Raw genomic sequence first — 20,656 nt, 5'->3', positions numbered from 1 at the left:
TGAGACTTTGGAGATGTTTTAGTTTAAAAACTACATATAATTTTTTATTCTTATTTGGTTCTTGAATATAAGAAAAGTCGATCACTACAATAAAGTAATGTAGCAAAGAGAAGGATACAAAGACAAGAAGTAGAAGTCAGAGTGTGGGGGTGAGGAATGAGAGCAAAAGTCAAAATAAGCTTGTACCTTTGCATTTGTGACCAATCGTCTGTGTTTTCCCCTTCAGACTCTAGCAAATTATGGAATTAGAAAACCAGACAGATGTAATAGAATTCTTTCTCTTGGGACTCTCAGAGGATCAAGAACTTCAGCCCCTTCTCTTTGGACTGTTCCTGCTTATGTACCTTGTAACAGTTTTTGGGAACCTGCTCATCATCCTGGCCATTGTCTCTGACTCCCACCTCCACACTCCAATGTACTTCTTCCTCTCTAACTTATCCTTCACTGATATCTGCTTCAGCACCACTACTGTCCCTAAGATGCTGGTAAACCTTCAGAGACAGAGCAAAGCCATCAGTTACACAGGCTGCATTACCCAGCTCAGCTTTGTCTTACTTTTTGCTGGAATGGAAAACTTTCTACTTGCAGCAATGGCTTATGACCGTTATGTGGCTATCTGCACTCCACTTCACTACACATCTGTCATGAAATTCCACCTGTGTTTTCTGATGATTTTATTCTCTTTGTGCATTAGCATTATGGATGCCCTTCTGCATGGTTTAATGATTTTGCGTCTATCTTTCTGTACATATCTTGAAATTCCCCACTTCTTCTGTGAACTTGATCAGGTCATCAAGCTTGCATGTTCTGACACTCTCATCAATAACATTCTGGTATATACAGTGACTAGTGCATTAGGTGGTGTGCCCCTACTAGGGATCATTTTCTCTTATTTTAAAATTATCTCTTCCATCCTGAGAATGCCATCACCAGGAGGTAGGTATAAAGCTTTCTCAACATGTGGGTCTCATCTGTCAGTTGTTTCCTTGTTCTATGGGACAGCTTTTGGTGTATATATTAGTTCTGCATTTACAGAGTCACACAGAGAGACTTCTGTGGCATCGCTGATGTATACTGTGCTCCCTCCAATGCTGAACCCATTTATCTATAGTCTGAGGAACAGAGATATGAAGAAAGCTTTGAGGAAAATTATCTAAACATCTGTTTTCTTAATATTGCATCATAGCTTTGAACCTGGCCTTCTGAAATGACTCAGGGAACACTGGGAGAGCTAAACAGCAACTCCTCAACCATTTGTTTGTCTTAGAATAGTGACTAGATACCATAATATCTAAGGGTTTATGTTGGTCTTCTCTGGTTTGTGGAAATTTTGAAGTACTATGTGGAAATTTTGACATTAATTTCTTGAGTAGTGTCTACAGAAGCAAACTCTGAACAATGGATTCTGGATATAATTATCAGGGGCAGGTTACTCATTATATTATTTGCAGTATTACATTAAAATTAAGCTAAATGACTATTTTATTTTATTGAATCCACTACATACTCATGGGTATTGCCATACTATATATAACTTCCTGAATTTATTCTAATAAGTTGACTTAATACCCATATTAATCGGAATTTTTCACTGAGGCTACAATGCTGAATTATCTGTAGAAGCTTCTGTTGAACTGAAAAAAGAATGGAAGAGCTATGTGTTGTTGTGAGACGATGCTGAAAGCTGAGGGTTCTTTAGTGGCTGTTTACTCTATAAGAGCAATACTTCCTGCACTTGTATTCTCCATCCATGAAGCTACTCTATATTATGAATTACATTTATTGATAGGGCTATAAAGCTTTGAGTTTCTATGCAAAGGTAGCAGCAACTTACATGTTTTATGAAGGTAGAAATAGGACAAATGGGGAGCAAGAAGTCTTATCTGATTATTCTAGAGGAGAATCTCCTACTGTAAATTCTCTAATGTAGTATAATTTCTAAACACATTCTAAATATTTATCCCTATACCTACATATAAGTGTAACTCTCACCTCTCATCCAAGAAACTTCTTTTTGTGGCAGATTAAGAGCATTAGAGAAAGAAACAACTGGCCAAAATGAAAAGAACAACCAGCTGTGTGATACCAAATCTCAATACATAAAAAGTACAACCCCTACATTGAAGGCTCAAGAAACATCACAAAAAATGGGGGAGGGAATTTGTAAGTAGCAGATAATCAGGACCTCTGCTACAAGACAGTGTGCCCTTTACATGGCATGAAAGCTGCTCCCAGGAAATATCAATAATGTGGTCATCTAAAGAAGACTTGAATAATGATAACAACATTAGCATGCCAATATGGATGAAGGACATCTCATAAGACACAGTCCCTAGATAAAGAGCTACAGCTTCAGGAAACTGTCAGCTGAAAGAGAGACTATTATTCTCCTCCAGGAATGAGTCTCTTCCTAGGTGATCTGATCACAAGAAGTCAGCCCCAATTGTATATACATATGAATAACACTAAATGAACACAGCAGGTTTCATTAATATATATATACATATATTAACAATAATTAAACAATAAAATTCTGAATTTGAAAAGGAGTAGGGGAGACAGACAGAAGAGGACTGTCAGGGAGAAGAAGGGGAGAATGGTGTAAATATAATACTTATATATAATATTTTCAAAAAAATATTAGAATTTTACTGACTCAAGATAGTCATTTAGAGTAAATTAAAGTCCAGGAAGGCACATCCAGATATATCCTAATCAGGTTCATTCTTCTTTTGGTTATATTCTTTCTAAGGCTGTTTTACCCTGCTGATATCTGGTCTATTGCTGGTATAACAGATATTATATCTTGCTTGAGTGCTGTTTATCAAAATTCTCTATTAAGAGAAACAATGTTCTCTAAAGATCATCTAAAAATCACCCTTTCACATATCATCCTCCAGAACCTGCTATGTACTCATTTCTAAATGAATTTCTGGTCAGAAAGATGAGGTTATCATGAGTCATTAAACAGCATCTACATGGTTCATGACCATTACTTGGTCTATGAACTGTCCACAGTCTTTGCAGAAACATGCACTTGTAGAATCCAAAAAATTTATCAGTGTTTTAAAATGTATCCTGTTCTTTTGGTGATAAATTACATTTCTATCAGATATTTATTTGCAGGTTTGCTTCACAAGCAAACTGTGTTGATTATAGTTTTAATAGTGTTCATTATTCTGAGTAGAACTATTGACAAATGTCATAGACATTTACTAGGCATTTGACTAATGTTGATGCCTTCTCATTTATTACTCATGATAAATGACTGATTTTCACTTCCTCCTTCAATTGTTATATCTGGATTACTCAATCATTATGTCTGGATTACTAATTCCAATACTATGGATTGTAGAAAATGAAAAGTTTTTTTTAATAAAAATAGTGAGAACTTCTAGGTAGAGTTTTGTATGCATGGATTAAAGTTTTTAAATGAAAGTATAGTAAAATGAAGAAAATATACATATAGACGCTGCATTTAATGTTGGAACTCTGAGAATTTTCAAGATTTCTCACAGTGATGTCTGTTCCAATTAGTTCTTACAAACATTTCTTCAGGACAGTTCCTGAACTAGCATACAGATCATTATTCTACTAGTTTCTGTAGACATCCATCATCCAGAATAGTTTTTTTAATAGTTCTGGATCCAGTAGTGTGCAACTGTTACATTACTGTGGTATTAGGCATGAGTAAAGAAGATAGGGGAACACGTAGGAAACTGGAAATGATGATGTCTAATGTATACATGTATGGAAATATTATAAAGAATTGAGTAACCTGTGCAATTCATATGTGTCAATAATGTGATTAGTAATATATAAATGCAATTTTAACAATAAAGATCATGTTTAGAATTGTCTATTTAATATTGATGAAATATGACACTCTTTGGCATGCAAAGATTTTTGACTGGGGTTAGGTGAAGACACACTTCCAAGCAAATTAGGAGACATTGTGTTGTTCAGCATGTCCTTTATTCACTTTTATTTGGGAAGTATATTACAGACAGTTGTACTGAAATAATACATTAATTTTTTGTTAATCTTTTTATTGGGTCAGATTCTGCATATATGCCAGCATTTCATTTTAAACACAATGTGACCAATAAATTTGTCAGGGTTAGCTTATCAAAGTTTGTATCTTAGTGAAGAAATTTTTGTCTTGGTTTATTCAATATGGAATATTATAAAATTATTAATCTTATTTTTTTTATAATTGCATAGTTTTCCCCCTTTACTTTGCTCCTTCCAAATCCTCCCAGGTAAGCCTACTTTCTCTCTTTCAAATTCATGAACTCCTGTGACAGTAGGATAATCTGAGAATATCTATTGCATGCTAACAGCCTGGAACATTTCCTGTGCCACATGACTAGAGTTAAAAATACAACTAGAGGTCACTTAAGACTTAAGACTCGCCGGGCGGTGGTGGCGCACGCCTTTAATCCCAGCACTCGGGAGGCAGAGCCAGGCGGATCTCTGTGAGTTCGAGGCCAGCCTGGTCTCCAAAGCGAGTTCCAGGAAAGGCGCAAAGCTACACAGAGAAACCCTGTCTCGAAAAACCAAAAAAAAAAAAAAAAAAAAAAGACTTAAGACTCTACAGTGTACTCAAACTGTTTGCTTAAGCTGTCTTTAAGAGAAAAATGTAAGGATAACTTTGCTTTGAATTTCCCATGTGATGAGAATGCTTAGCTGAAATCCTAAGTTATGTACTCTTCCATGACCATGACCTAGAGCAATGCATGTTTATTATTTCCTGAAAGCAGAAAATACAGAACTTGAAAACAATTCTTTCATCATGTGATGCTTTCTATGTTGTTCAATAAATCCTGAATAAACTCCTTTGCTAGGAACACTCAATACTCACACAGAGACATGACAGACACCATTTGCATGTTTATAGAGAGACACACAGAGGGACAAGACACACAGTAACACAGCCACCAATTCACAAGACAAGCTTCAGGTGGCCACAGATTCAAACCCATACAGTAGAGATGCAGAGGACTGAAGACATAAGGAGCATTAAGTAGAGAATTCTGGACTCATTTTTTGTTAAATTAATCCAGGGAAGAGCTGTTATTTCTTTCCTTAATGGGATGCTTATGCATTATTGGTAACTGAGAGTTAATTACTACTGCATTATAATCCATGCAACTCCCTTTTCATTAATTTTTGTTGTATGCATATATGCATATACACGCATATTATGAAATACATAAATATACTCTGATTAGTCTGTGTAATGTAAATTGTGTAAAAATGTTTCAGGGATTACCATTTGGTATTGCATATCCAAATGGTATGCTCTTCTTGAGGAAGATTATTTCTCAGACACCCAGTTATAGCTCCTCAAGCCACAGGAGTACCCAGGCCTCTCCTCTGAGGACCTCTAACTGTCAATTTTTACCTACAGAACACTCTAACTACCCTAACTGCTGGACCCTGCCACCACCCTACATAGTAAAAGCCCAATCTCTGTACCTGAAATCCCAACATTCTCTACCCTGGAAATCTTCACCCTGAAAAGTTCCACCCACCCCCCAAGAAACTATAGAAGCCCTGCCTCCTGCTCAGTTCTCTGCTGCTACTTGCTGTAGCAGAGGCAGCCACCCTCCTGTTTTTTTTCCCTCCCCAAAAATCTCTTGGGTGAGGTTTGTTGTGTGATGTGACTTTGTGGTATTCCTTGACTCCTAATTGTCAGGATAACTGTCCATCTGAGCTGTAATGCTTACACCCAGCATTGTAGAGTTCAGGCCCCATGGGCTTCCCCTCATCCACTTAAACGTGTATATTATTATTTTTCTTGTTCGGCTCATATTTAAGTTGTCATTTTCATGAGCTTTCTATGGGCATATCCTCCGAATTTACTATGTGATACTCAATCTTACAGCAATCTCACAGATCCTCTGGCTCTTATAATCTTGCTACTCTCCACTCTGCAATGTTGTGACTCTCAGTAATGGTCTACATCTGTTGAAAATAGAAGTTTCCTTAATTGTGGGTGAGGACTACAGTTGTCTGTATGGACAAATATTTAGAATGTAGTTAGGAAGTGGTAGTTTTAGATTCTTCTCCAAGGTCCATAACTTCAGTTGGGTAGTGCTGGTAGTTGCCTATGTTTCTTGTACCAGAAACAGTTTCTCTCTTGCTTAATGGGATTTAAGGACAATTAGAGAGGTGTTGGCTACTAAAAAGCTATGTGTGGCACCACTGTGTCCTTAGGGTTATCATGCTATGCTGGTTGTTGTTGTGATTCATATGCCCCATTGCTGGGTGGAATTTTTGCTTGCTTCCCTTCTTTGGAAGCTTGCATTGTGCCTTATGGTTCCATGGAAGCTAGTCTTCAAGGAGGAATCATTCAGGCAAGTTCCAGCTGAGGATTCTCTGATCTCTGTGTCTCAAAGGCATAGTGCCTTCAGCCATAGGGATTTACCTTTAACCCTTGGAGGCAACCAAAGGCAATAGAAATAGATTGTGTGTTTTGGGAGTCTCTTGGACATACCCAGCCAACAATTCAAAAGAGGGCTTCAAATGACCAGTGTTAATATTTGTGTTAGACTGTCTTTGACTCCTGGATATTGGCAGTCAAGTTAAGAAAATTTCATTTAAATCATTAATGTATTTTATTATTATTTTTAAGAATTTTTTATTCATTTTACATACCAACCAGAGATTCCCCTCTCATCCTCCTTCAGCTTCCCACTGACCCACCCCACTTTCCTCCTCCAAAAGGGTAAGGCTTCCAGTGGGGAATCAGAAAAGCCTTATACATTCAGTCGAGGTGGGACTAAGCTCCTCCCCTCTGCATCAAGGCTGAGCAAGATGCCCCACCATAGGTAATAGGATCCAGAAAGCCAGCTCATACACCAGGGATAGATCCTGATCTCACTGCCAGGAGCCCCTCAAACAGACCAAGCTACCCAATTGTCTCCCTTATGCAGAGGGCCTAGTCTGGTCCCATGTCAGCTCCACAGCTGTCATTCTAAAGATCGTGAGTTCCCATGAGCTTGGTTCAGTTGTCTCTGTAGATATCCCCATCATGATCTGGACCCTCCATGCTCATATAATACTTTTCCCCTGTCTTTGACTAGACTCCTAGAGATCAGCCTGGTGCTTGGCTGTGGATCTCTGCATGTGCTTCCATGAGTTGCTGGATGAAGGCTCTAGGATGACAGCTAGGATATTCACCAATGTGATTACCGAAGCAGTCCAGTTCAGGCACATTCTCCACTATTGCTAGTAGTTTAATCTGGGGATGTCTTTGTGGATGCCTGGGAATTTTCCTAGCACCAGGTTTCTCCCTAACCCTATAATGTCTCCCTCTTTGAAGCTATCTCATTGCTCTCTCACTCCATCCCTAACCCAGTTCAACCATCCTGTTCCCTCATGTTCTCATCCCACATCCCCTCCCATCTATTGCCCCTCACCCCCAATTTGCTCTGGAGATCTCATCTATTTCCCCTTCCCAGGGAAATCCATGTGTCTCTCTTAGAGTCCTCCTTGTTAGCTAGTTTCTTTGGAGCTGTGGGTTATAGTCTGATTATCCTTTGCTTTACATCTAGTATGCACTTATGAGTGAATACATAGCATGTTTGTTTTTCTGAGTCTGGGTTACACAACTCAGGATATTTTCTAATTCCATCCATTTGGCTGCAAATTTCATGTCATTGTTTTTTTACAGCTGAGCAATACTCCATTGTGTATATGTACCACATATTCTTTGTTCATTCTTTGGTTGAGAAGCATCTAGGTTGCTTTCATGTTCTGGCTATTACAAATAATGCTGCTATGAACATACTTGAGCATGTGTACTTGTGATATGATTGGTAATCACTTGGGTATGTGCTAAAGACTGGTATCATTGGGTATTGAGGTAGAATGATTCCCAATTTTCTGTGATGTTACCATACTGATTTCCAAAGTGGCTGTGCAAGTTTGAACTTCCATCAACAGTGGAGGAGTATTCCCCTTGCTCCACATCTTCTCCAACATAAGCTGTTATCAATTTTTGATCTTAACCACTCTGACAGGTGTATGATGGTATCTCAGAGTCATTTTGATTTGCATTTCCCTGATGACTAAGGATGTTGAGCAGTTTCTTAAATACCTTTCAGACTTTTGAGATTCTTCTGTTGAGAATTCTCTGTTTAGCTCTGTACCCCATTTTTAATTGGATTGTTTGGTATTTTGATGTCTAGTTTCTTGAGTTATTTATACATTTTGGAGATCAGCCCTCTGTCAGATATGGGGTTGGTGAATATCTTTTTTCATTATGTTTGCTTTTGTTTTGTTTTATTTACAGTTTGCTTTGCCTCACAGAAGCTTCTTAGTTTCAGGAGGTTCTATTTATTAATTGTTGCTCTCAGTGTCATACTACTAGAATATATTTAGGAAGTGATATCCTGTGCCAGTGAGTTCAAGTTTACTTCCTACTTTTTCTTCTTAAGATATTTTTTATTCATTTTACATACCAATCATAGGTCTCCCTCTTCACTCCTCTTGCCCCTCCATCTCCTTCCCCCACCCCACCATTACCTTCTACAAGAAGGTAAGGCCTCCCATGGGGAGTAAGCAGAGCCTGGTACATTCAGTAGAGGCAGGTCCAAGCCATGCCCCCTGTGTCAAGACTCTGCAAGGTGTCCCACTATAGATAGTGGGCTCCAAAAAGCCAGGTCATGCACCAGGGATGGATCCTGATTCTACTGCCTGGGGGCCCCTTAAGCAGATCAAACTATACAACTGTCTTGCTTATGCAGAGGGCCTGGTCTAGTCCCATGCAGGCTCCACAGGTGTTGGTCTAAATTTCACGAGTTACCATGACTTTGGTTTGGTCGTCTTTGTAGGTTTCCCCAACAGGATCTTGATGACCCATCCATAGAATCCCTCTTCTCTCTCTTTGACTGTACTCCTGGAGCTTGGCCTGGTGTTTGGCTGTGGATCTCTGTATCTGCTTTCACCAGTTACTAGAGAAAGGCTCTAGAATGACAGGTTATTCACTGATCTAATTACTGGGGTAAACCAGTTCAGGCACCCTCTCCACTATTGCTACTAGTCTAAACTGGGGTCATCTTTGTGGATTTCTGGGATCTTCCCTAGCATCTGGTTTCTCCCTATCCCCATGATTTCTCCCTCTATCATGGTGTCTTCTCCATTGCTCTCCCACTGCATCCCTATTCCAGCTCAACCATCCCATTCCCTTATGTTCTCATCCCTCATTCCTACCCTCCATTGCTTACCTCTCATTTCTAGTTTACTCATGGAGATCTCATCTATTTCCCTTTCCCAGGAAGTTCTATGTGTCCCTCTTAGAGTCCTCCTTGTTAGCTAGCTTCTCTGGAGCTGAGGATTATAGTCTGGTTATTCTTTGCTTTACCCACATATGAGTGAGTACATACCATGATTGTCTTTCTAAGTCTGGGTTACCTCATTCAAGATGATATTTTCTAGTTTCATTCCATTTGTCTGCAAATTTTATGATGTCCTTCATTTTTACTGCTGAGTAGTACTCTATTGTGTATATGTACCACATTTTCTTAATCCATTCTTGGGTTGAGGGGCATGTAGGTTGTTTCCAGGTTCTAGCTACTATGAATAATGCTGCTATGAACATAGTTGAGTACATGTCTTTGTGGTATGATTGAGCATTCCTTGGGTATATGCCCAAGAGTGGTATACTGGGTCTTGAGGAAGATTGATTTCCAGTTTTCTAAGAAACCACCATACTGATTTCCAAAGTGGCTGTACAAGTTTGCACTCTCACCAACAGTAGAGGAATGTTCCCCTTGCTCCACATCCTCTCCAATGTAAGCTGTTATGAGGGTTTTTGATTTTTAGCCATTCTGATAGGTGTGAGATGGTATCTCAGAGCTGTTTTGATTTGTATTTCCCTGATGACTAAGGATGTTGAAAAATTCCTTAAATGTCTTTGGTCATTTGAGATTCTTCTGTTGAGAATTCTCTGTTTAGCTCTGTACCCCATTTTTAATTCAATAGTTCAGTATTTTGATGTTTAGTTTCTTAAATTATTTATATATTTTGGAGATCAACCCTCTGTCAGATATAGGGTTGATGAAGATCTTTTCTCATTTGTAGGCTGTTGTTTTGTCTTATTGACCATATCCTTTGCCCTATAAAAGCTCCTCAGTTTCAAGAGGTCCCATTTATTAATTTTTGTTCTGAGTGTCTGTGCTATGGGCCTTGTATTTAGAAAGTAGTCTCCTGTGCCAGTGCATTCAAGACTACTTCCTACTTTCTCTTCTTTCAAGTTCAGTGTAACTGGTTTTATGTTGAGGTCTTTAATCCACTTGGACTTCAGTTTTGTGCATGGTGATAGATACTAATCTATTTTCAGTCTTCTACATGTTAACATCCAGTTATGCCAGCACCATTTTTTAAAGATGCTTTTTTCCCCATTGTACAGTTTTGGATTCTTTGTCAAAAATTAGGTCTTCATAGGTGTGTGAATTAATATTAGGATCTTCAATTTGATTTCATTGGTCCACATGTCAGTTTTTATGCCAATACCAAGCTGTTTTTATGACTATAGCTCTATAGTAGAGCTTGAAGTCAGGGATGGTGATGCCTCCAGAAGTTGCTTTATTGTAAAGGATTATTTTAGATATCCTAGATTTTTTGTTTTTTCATATGAAGTTGAGTACTGTTCTTTTGAGGTCTGTGAAGAATTGTGTTGGGATTTTGATGGGAATTGCATTCAATCTGCAGATTGCTTTTGGTAAGATTGCCATTTTTATTATGTTGTTTCTACTTATCTATGAACATGGGAGATTTTTTCATTTTCTGATATCTTTCTTAATTTCTTTCTTCAAAGACTTAAAATTCTTGTTATACAGGACTTTCACTTGATTAGTTAGAGCTACCCCAAGATATTTTATATTATTTGTGACTATTATAAAGGATGATGTTTCTCTGATTTCTTTCTCAGCCTGTTTATCATTTGTATATAGGAGAGCTACTGATTTTCTTATAGTTAATCTTGTATCCTGACACAACACTGAAGGTATTTATCAGCTGTAGGAGTTCCCTTGTAGAATTTTTGGAGTCTTATGAATACTCTCATAACCTCTGCAAATAGTGAAAATTTGACTTCTTCCTTTCCAATTTGTGTCCCCTTGATCTCCTTTTATTGTCTTATTGTTTTAGCTAGAATTTTGAGTACTCTATTGAATAGATATAAGGAAAGTGGGCAGCCTTGTCTTCTGTGTGATTTTAGTGGAATTGCTTTGAGTTTCTCTTCATTTAATTGAATGTTGGCTGTTGGCTTGCTGTAAATAGCTTTTGTTATATTTAGGTATGTTCCTTGTATTCCTGATCTCCTCAAGACCTTTATCATGAAGGAGTGTTTGATTTTGTCAAAGATCTAATGAGATCATCCTGTTTTTTTCTTTTAGTTTGTTTATATGATGAATTACATTGACATATTTTCATATGTTGAGCCATCCAGGCATCTCTGGGATAAAGCCTACTAGATCGTGGAGGATGATTTTTTTATGTTTTCTTGGATTCAGTTTGTATTTTGAAACCTCAGAGCCATCCTTTAGTGACATACTCCCTTCCCTGAGCAAGGCCAAACCCCATGATCCTCCCCAAACAGTCAATAATTGGGGACCAAGTTTTCAAATGCCTGAGGCTTAGGGGAGGCATGTCATTCAAACTAACATAGTGTTCTTTAGAACAAGTATTTAGAACAAGAAAATGAATGGAAATGGGAAACACAGTTCCCAATTCTTGGATTGTCTTTGTCATTTCCATAAGCCTTATATTTGTGTTTCCTTGGCCATCACTCAGGCATTCATTCTACTTGCAGTTCTTTTTCCATAATTTCTTTAAGCTGTTGCTTTGCATCTTGTTTATACTCCTTGAATTCTTTGATGACATTTTTTTTTAATTCTGTGGGTTTCATCTAGGTAATTTTTATTTGTGAACATTTATAAAGGACTTGTTTGGTTTGGAAAGAAGATACTGGCTTGTGCTTTCATACAGTTTGTAGTTCTGTGATGATATCTGTTCATGTGGGCCTCATTCTGAGTTTGTTTTGGGCAGAGCAGTTTGGGCAGAAGGTAAGATATACATTAATGTTAGATCTGAGGGTTAGAAATGCCTTGGATGGAGTGAAGTTAGGTGTACAGGGACTAGAGTGATATACAAGATATACTATCTGGTTCAAGCCCTGAGTGTAATGGTAGATTATGGACACATTCCAATAGACAAAAGCCTTAAATAAAGTAAAAATATCTAAAAATAAATCTAACCAAGGAAGTAAATTGCCTGTACAGTGAAAACTTTAAATCTCTGAAGAAATGGATAAAGACACTAGACATTCTTGCTCATGAACTGGTAGAATTTATATTGCAGAAATAATCTTTTATAAAAACTATATACAAATTCATTATAATAACAATGAAATTGGCACCCCATTATTCATAAAAATACAAATCTAACCTAAAATTCATATGGAACCCAAAAGACATGTAATAGTCAAAATAACTTTATGCAAAAAGAGTAATGCTAGAGGGGTTATCATACCAGATTTGAAGACATATTACAGAGTCACAGAATGAAAACAATATAGTACTGGCAAAATTCAGATATGCCCAACAATGAGTACACATAACTTTGGCCACTTAATATTTGTAAAAGGTTCCAATAACAGAAGCTACAGAAAAGAAATCATCTTAAATAAATGGTGCTGTATAGAATAGATATCCTCCAGGAGAAGAAATTAGACCCAGGTATACTACCTTGTATTAAAACTAACTCAAATTGATCAAGGACCTAAACATGAAAACTGAAGCACTGAACTTGCTAGACAAAAACATAAGCACCTCCAGTTAAGACTCCTAGCAATAGTGGATACATAGTCTTAACTGCCTATCTCCTGGGACACGATTTGTGCCTAGTTCAATAGCCATCAGAGAGGCATCATATAGCAACTGATGGGAACAGTTGCAGACTCACAGCCAAACATTGAGCAGAGGTCAGGGAACCCTGCAGAAGTGGGAGAGAAAGGATTTTTGGAGCCAGAGGGGTTAAAGATACCACAAGAAAACTCATAGAATCAACAAACCTAGGCTCAAAGAGGCTCACAGAGACTGAACTGACAGCCAGGGAGCCTTCATGGAAGTGATCTAGACACTCTGCATATATGTTACAGTTGTGTAGCTTGGTTATCTTGTGGGATTCCTGACAGTAAGAATAGGGGCTGTCTTTGACTCTTTTACAGGCTTTTGGGACCCCACTATTCATACTGGGTTGCCTTGCCCAGCCTTAATACATGGGAAGAACCTTAATCTTACTTCAAGTTGATATGCCATATTTTGTTGCTATTCCCAGGAGACCTGCCCTTTCCTAAACAAAAAAGGAGGCTGAGTGGATTAGGGGGAGGGAACTGATGGGCGATGAGTGGAGGGACTGGGAGGAGAGTAGGGAGCAGAAACTGGGGATATAAAATAAATAAATAAATTTATTAAAATGAAGAGAATGGAGCTAGCATAATAATAAACTATAATGACATCAAAAAAAGAAAAAGAAAGAAAACATAGTCAATACCCTACATGATATTGATTTGGGAAAAGACTTTCTGAATAAGATATCATTGACTCAAGAATTAAGGCTGACAAATTGACAAGTGGGATTTCCTAAAACTTAAAATTTTCTGCACAGCTACAGAAACCATCATTTGGGTGAAGAGAAAGCCCAAAGAAAATGAGAGAATTTTCGCCAACTAAATATTTGAGGGTGTATTAATATCCAGGATACATAAAGAACTTGAAATATAGAGTCAGAAAAACAAATTACCCATTTATAAATGGTCCTGGGACCTGAAGGGAAATATATCAGAAGAAAAAAAATGCTAAGGAATCTGTCAAAGGTTTCATCACCTCTAGCAGTTAGGGAAATACAAATCAAAACAACTTTGAGATTTCATTTTATCCAAGTAAGATTGGCAAAGATTAACACAACTGGTAACAAATATTGTAGTAGATGAAGTGCAAAGGGAACCCTCATTCACTGTGGATGTGATTGTGAACTGGTCCAGTCACTTTTATCTAAATAAATAAAAAAAGAACTTGTATTATTCATAATTACGTCTATAAATATACATATATGATTTTGATGAACTTTTCATCTCTGGGTTGAAAATCTTTCTTCCAAACTCCAAAGACAATCTAACAAAAGCTAAACACAAGACATAAAAAGCCCTGTTTTCAGTTGTTGATCAGGGCTCTCTAAGAGACTCTCTAAACATCTAGTCTTTTGCTATTGTCCTTGGTTGCTCTTAAGAGGTGGGAGGTAGAAGGTTGGAGGTGATGACACAATGAATTTTAGAAATGGGGACACAGACCCTTGATCTTGATCTGACCTGTATTTATCTTCTTGGAGGACCAGCTTTCATGGTACCTGATTGCTGTGTGATGTCCTGTATACTGTGAATATATGTTGCTATGACTGATTGAGAAATAAAACACTGATTGGCCAGTAGCCAGGCAGGAAGGATAGTGTAGGCGGGACAAGCAGAGAGGAGAATGCTGCGTAGAAGAGGGCTGAGTGAGGAGACGCTGCCAGCTGCCGTGATGAGTAGCAATATGTAAATTACTGGTAAGCCATGTGGCAAGGTATAGATTAATAGAAATGGGTTAATTTAAGATATAAGAACAGATAGCAAGAAGTCTGAGCCATTAGGCCAAACAGTTTAAATAATATAAGCGTCTCTGTGTTTATTTGAGTCTGAGTGGCTGCCAGCCCGAACAGGACTGGAGATAACTCCAGCTACATCTGATGGCAACATGAAAGCTTCCAAAGGAGGGAGGAAACTAACATATTACTTAGTTATGAAGCCTATGAACCACATCAATGACCAACATGTCACAGTAAACCTAAGGGTGTAGTAGTGGCATGTATACCTTGGCAGTAACCAACATGTGCTGTGGGATGTGCTGTGCTGTGAATATATGTTGCTATGATTGATTGAGAAATAAAACACTGATTGGCCAGTAGTCAGGCAGGAAGGATAGTGTCTGTGGGACAAGGAGAGAGGAGAATGCTGGGTGGAAGAAGGCTGAGGCAGGGAGATGCTGCCAGCCACCCTGATGAGAAGCAACATGTAAAGATTCCAGAAAGCCACGAGCCACATGGAAACTTATAGATTAATAGAAATGGGTTAATTTAAGATATAAGAACAGATAGCAAGAAGCCTGCCACGGCCATACAGTTTATAAGTAATATGTCTCTGTGTGTTTACTTGGGGGACGCAAGTGGGAGAGATTTATCCCAACTGCCAGCAGGCTGGGACAAAGGAAAACTTCAGCTACCAACATGCCTTAAACAAGATAACTATTTAGTGTTAGTAAATTCATGAATACAGGTACACCTATAACCAGTACTTCACTAAAACAGCATAGTACTTAGTGACAATCTCAACATTTGTACTTATACCCACAAAATAAATGTAGTCTTTCTCCCTCATTAAAGAAGTTTCTCTGTGCAGCAAACTGGGACTACTATGAAAATCAAAGCAATCAGAATGCAGAGTTGTGGAGTCCAGTCACAGCACACATACCTACAAAACACCCTTGCACTTAATGCTTAGGGAGCATTGTGGACGAGGGAGGAGAATGACTATAAGAGTCAGAGGATCACATAGTTTGCTGTGAGATAAAGTCTTCCAATAATATCTGAAGCTACTCGCTTAAAGTCTCAGCAACAGGACTGCCTAACAGAGTTGAACAAGGACAACACCAATGAAGATGGCAAATTAGATGAGACAAAGAGCAGGAGGACTCAACCTTACACAACTAAGGAATGCTGAGAGTGGGAGAAGTAGTCTCTAGGGATGAGCACAATAATTGGTTATTCAGTATCAAAATCAGCTTTGAATACATATATGCAGGTAACATTATACAGATGGAGTAGCTTATAATTAAAAATACATGTATACATATAAGCATGCAGTAATAAATAATGTGAAAGAGGCAATGATTTTGAAAGAAAGCAAGGAAAGATATGTGGGAGAATTTGGATTGAGGACAAGGAAGAGAGAAATGTAATTATAATCTCAGAGAAAAGAAACTATGGCTCCTGGGAACAGTGTTATTTACTCATACAGAGTACCTCCTCTCAAACTTCTTAACGTAATTTCTATTTACATTTTATTAAAATACTTAGCTTCAATTTTCAGTGCTTTGGGTGGTGATGAACTAGGGCAATTTAATAATTTCTAAAGTATTTATTGAATTTTATGATAAGAATTTTGAGACACCTCTTTTACTCATTTCTATGCAGTGCATTTCTGTCCATTACTTACACATTCATGTGCCTTCACACATATTAACTAACCACTGGTCTATAAATGATACTGTAACTATACACTGATTACTTCCTGTTCTATTGTGTTTTCTTAGGTCTACAGTAATTGTAATATGTTTTATATTTCTGTGTGATCAATTTTGATAGATTCTCCAAACACATAAACCATTCTATCACTGGCATTGTATCCTTGATATAGTCACGTTATCAATAATGTTGTCAAGGTCTATTCATGTCACCAGTGAGACCACATCAATCTCAAGACTACATTGTTTTTCATGGCAGAGTAATGCAAACAAGCTCTTTCTGTCCTGCCAGCCAGGTCCCAAAAAATGACATGGAGACTTATTATTAGTTATGATAGCTTGACCTTTGGCTTAGGCTTGTTCCTAACTAGTTCTTATAACTTAAATTAACCCACATTTTTATTCATCTACATTCTAACACATGGCTTTAACTTCTATCTCATTCTGTGTGTCCAACTCATTCTGCATCTGGCTGGCATCTCTCCAGTACCTAGATTTATCTCCAGTTTCCTTTCTCTGCCCAGAAGTCCTGCCTGCTGTGGAATGGTCTTTCTGTATGCTATGAATATGTGTTGCTCTCATTGGTTGAGAAATAAAGCTGTTTTGGCCAGTAGCATGGCAGAACAAGTCTAGCCAGTACAATCAAACTGGGGGTGAGGAAGGATGGAGTCAGGGCAGATGCTAGCCAGCTGCCTAGGAAACAATACATATAGAAAATGAGGTAATAAGCCACAAACCATGTGGCAAATCATAGATAAGAAATATGGGTTAATTTAAATGTAAGAGCTAACTAGTAATAAGCCTGATCCATCAGCCAAACATTTATAACTAACACAAACCTCTGAGTTTTTGAAAATACTGAGGGATGGGGACGGGACAGAGCAAAGCCTCCTTTTACATATGATGCCCAATGTGGCACCTGTACATCCACATAAAGCCCAAGAAAGCTTAAAAAAAGGGTCCTAGAACACATAAAAAGAGCCAAAAATAGCTTCCTAGTTGTGTCTCTCATGCAGGCCATGGTACAGAGACACTGAAGTGTGTGGCTTGAGCTGCAGCATGGCAGGTTCCCGGCATGGTACAGAAGCATCTCCAAGCTGTGCAGAGCTCTGCTGGGTGGATTTAGCTTTTGCTCATATAGACAAAAAGGGTTAAGAAACACAGTAAAAACAGATTCATGCAGAAAAGCCTCTAAATGGGTCATGGTGTGTTTAAAAGATGTGCTGAGGCTTGAGTTAGTAAAGAAAAGAATATATACAGCCTAAAATTAAAATATAGATTTAAAATAGTAAAAGAAAGTCCTTAGAATGGGAAGTAAAGTAATATAAAGAAAATGAGCCATTTGAGGATGGAAAGTGCACAGAAAGTCTAGATTGTTATGTTGTCTTTAAAATTTTTGGCTCCTATGATACATTTCATTGTAAAAGCTGGTAGATTAAATCTATTTTAAAAATATCTTGACTCCAAAATTTAAGTCAGAATGTATGCCACTTTGGGGAAGAGGTTATATTTTTGTTTCCACAGGAAAGGGGAGGCTATGAATTCATTCAAAATTAAAGATGATCAGATTTGACCAAGGAAGACCCCTTGAAAATCCTGACTACAGACATGGAAAAATAAACATAAATTAACTACAAGACACATGATGTATATTTTACCTGCTCAATCATAAAACAAATACTTATCTTTGGCTGGCTTGTATAAAATACACAGTTTATATTTATATTAATACAGATATATTTTACTTTTTATTTTATTTTATGTTTTTATTTTTTAAATTACACTCATGATATTCATTAATTATACTCATGATATTAATCACATTTGTGGTATTCATAGATTACATTTACAGTATTCATTCAAATATATATATATATATATATATATATATATATATATATATATATATATATATTTTAAATGCCAAATGTCATTTATTGAAGGAGGGAGGAGGTCTTAAATACAGGCTTACAGCACAATGGGAGAACCCCAGCGGGCAGAAGTTCGCTACTGATGTTTTACAATCTTGCATCTAAGCTGTTAATGCCCATTATTCAGGATACACAGACAAGGAACTTCCCTTAAGCATTCAGGAGGGTGGAAACTGGCAGGGAATTAGCATAGAGAGGATATCAAGGTCAAGGTCGGCAAGCAAGGCAACAGTTACCCAAAACAGGGGCAAGGGACCTACAGGTCCCCCTTTTATTAAAAAATGAGCTTCTGACTTGGGTTGCGTGGGATGTCAGCAGGTCACCTTACCCGTCATGGAGACGCCTGCCCAGGCCTCACAGGCACTCTGTCTTAGGTTGGTGAGTGACCCCCAGGAATTACCCATCTCTGAATACTCATTATCATACAGGCTCAATCATGTGTGAGCTGCAGAGTTAACTGCTGCCAAAGATCTCAAAGTGGCACTGGGCTTGCAATCTGTGTGTTCAACACAGAAAAGACCAACAGAGGTACTATCTCACCCATAGCCAGTAGTCTAAAGGCAACTGAGCCATTCCCTTCCTTAACGAGCCATACTGTATGTTGGAGTCCTTGTAAGATAGTATCCCAAAAGCAACTGGAACTTGAGTTTATAAATTTATAATTTTCAAAGGCAATCGAGATGTATATAACTACTGAATTAAATTTATCATGCCAAATAGAATGGAAGATTAACTAACTGTGGTAGCTACTTTTGTTGCCAGGGTCTCCACTGTGCTAGCTGTAGTAAGCAATTATGAAATGGTAATCCCAGAAACAGTAGCAATGATGGTTGCCATTGCTATAACAGCAACAGCAGCAGCAGCAATGTCAAATTCTCTTCTGGAGTGTGTGGACATCCACTGGCATGGACAACTCCAGTAACATGAACTGCCAAGGCCCATTTTTCCTGATCCCAGCACGACTTTAGCTGGTAGCTCTTCTGGAGCATCTAATCTCATGGCTATAGTTCCTAGACTTATATCAATGCTTGCCAAAGCTGGCGATATTGGGCTCTCAATATCCTTTGGCATCAGAAGGGTAGATTTTTCATGAAGACCCATTAGGTCTCTGTCATGTTGGGCTTCAGCAGCAGCCACAGGGCATGTTCAGTGCTCAGGAATCCAAAGAGGAACCTCATTGTCCTGAGGAAAGACATAAACAGAACCCTGGGGCCACACCAACACTAGATCGTGTCTCCTCCACGTGCTAGTAGAAAGATCCTTCCATCTCTCCAGAGGGTGATTTGCAACAGGAGCCCTCCAGTGCTTATCTGCATCGGATACTCCAGCAGAATCCACTGATAAAAAATTTAAAATATATAAAACAAGGGAAAGAATAGAATGTGGAGAGGAATGATGAGTCCCTAGTTCTCCCTTTTTTTACTTTAGTAAAATGTTTGTTTATTTGTTTAATATTTCAAATTTTTCTTTTATTTTTATTTATTTTTTATTGTTTAAAATTAATTTATTTTTCTATTATCAGCTTGATACAGTATGTATTCTTATCTTAATAGTGAGATGTTTCATTGAGGCTTGCTCAGTAATTGAGTAAAACCGAAATTTATTATAAGCCACAGTCGTCCTAGGGACCTCCATGCTATATATATAGCCTCCATGGTTCTGTGGGTTGTAGTCTGATTGATCTTTATTTTATATCTAGAATCCACTTATGAGTGAGTACATACCATGTTTGTCTTTCTGGGTTTGGGTTACCTCACTCAGGATGATTTTTTTTCTAGTTCCATCCACTTGCCTGCAAATTTCATGCTTCCATTGTTTTTCTCTGCTGAGTAGTACTCCATTGTGTATATGTACCACATTTTCTTCATCCATTCTTCAGTTGACGGGCATCTAGGTTGTTTCCAGGTTCTGGCTACTACAAATAGTGCTGCTATGAACATAGCTGAGCATGTATCTTTATGGTATGAATCAGCATTCCTTGGGTATATGCCCAAGAGTGGTATGGCTGGGTCTTGAGGTAGTTTGATTCCTAATTTTCTGAGATACCGCCATACTGATTTCCACAGTGGTTGTACAAGCTTGCATTCCCACCAACAGTGGAGGAGAGTTCCCTTTGCTCCACATCCTCTCCAACATTGACTGTCATTTGTGTTTTTGATCGTAGCCATTCTGACAGGTGTAAGGTGGTATCACAGAGTTGTTTTGATTTGCATTTCTCTGATGATTAAGGATGTTGAGCATTTCTTTAAATGTCTTTCAGCCATTTGTGATTCTTGTTTTGTGAATTCTCTGTTTAGCTCTTTAGCCCATTTTTTAATTGGATTGTTTAGTATTTTGATGTCTAGTTTCTTGAGTTCTTTATGTACTGTGGAGATC

General features: G+C 38.0%; 1 protein-coding gene across 1 annotated transcript; it reads left to right on the top strand.

Annotated features, from left to right (window-relative positions):
* The first annotated feature begins 239 nt into the window (after positions 1–239).
* LOC128103070 (putative gustatory receptor clone PTE03) lies at positions 240–1,157 on the top strand. The gene has a single exon (XM_052727158.1). It carries the CDS (start codon positions 240–242, stop codon positions 1,155–1,157), a length of 918 nt encoding a protein of 305 aa, XP_052583118.1.
* Positions 1,158–20,656: the final 19,499 nt, after the last annotated feature.

Source organism: Peromyscus californicus, unplaced genomic scaffold (genome assembly GCF_007827085.1).
Source record: "Peromyscus californicus insignis strain IS unplaced genomic scaffold, ASM782708v3 Scaffold_11__1_contigs__length_118956290, whole genome shotgun sequence".
Taxonomy (NCBI): Eukaryota; Metazoa; Chordata; class Mammalia; order Rodentia; family Cricetidae; genus Peromyscus; species Peromyscus californicus.
This window is presented reverse-complemented; position numbering and strand designations above follow the sequence as displayed.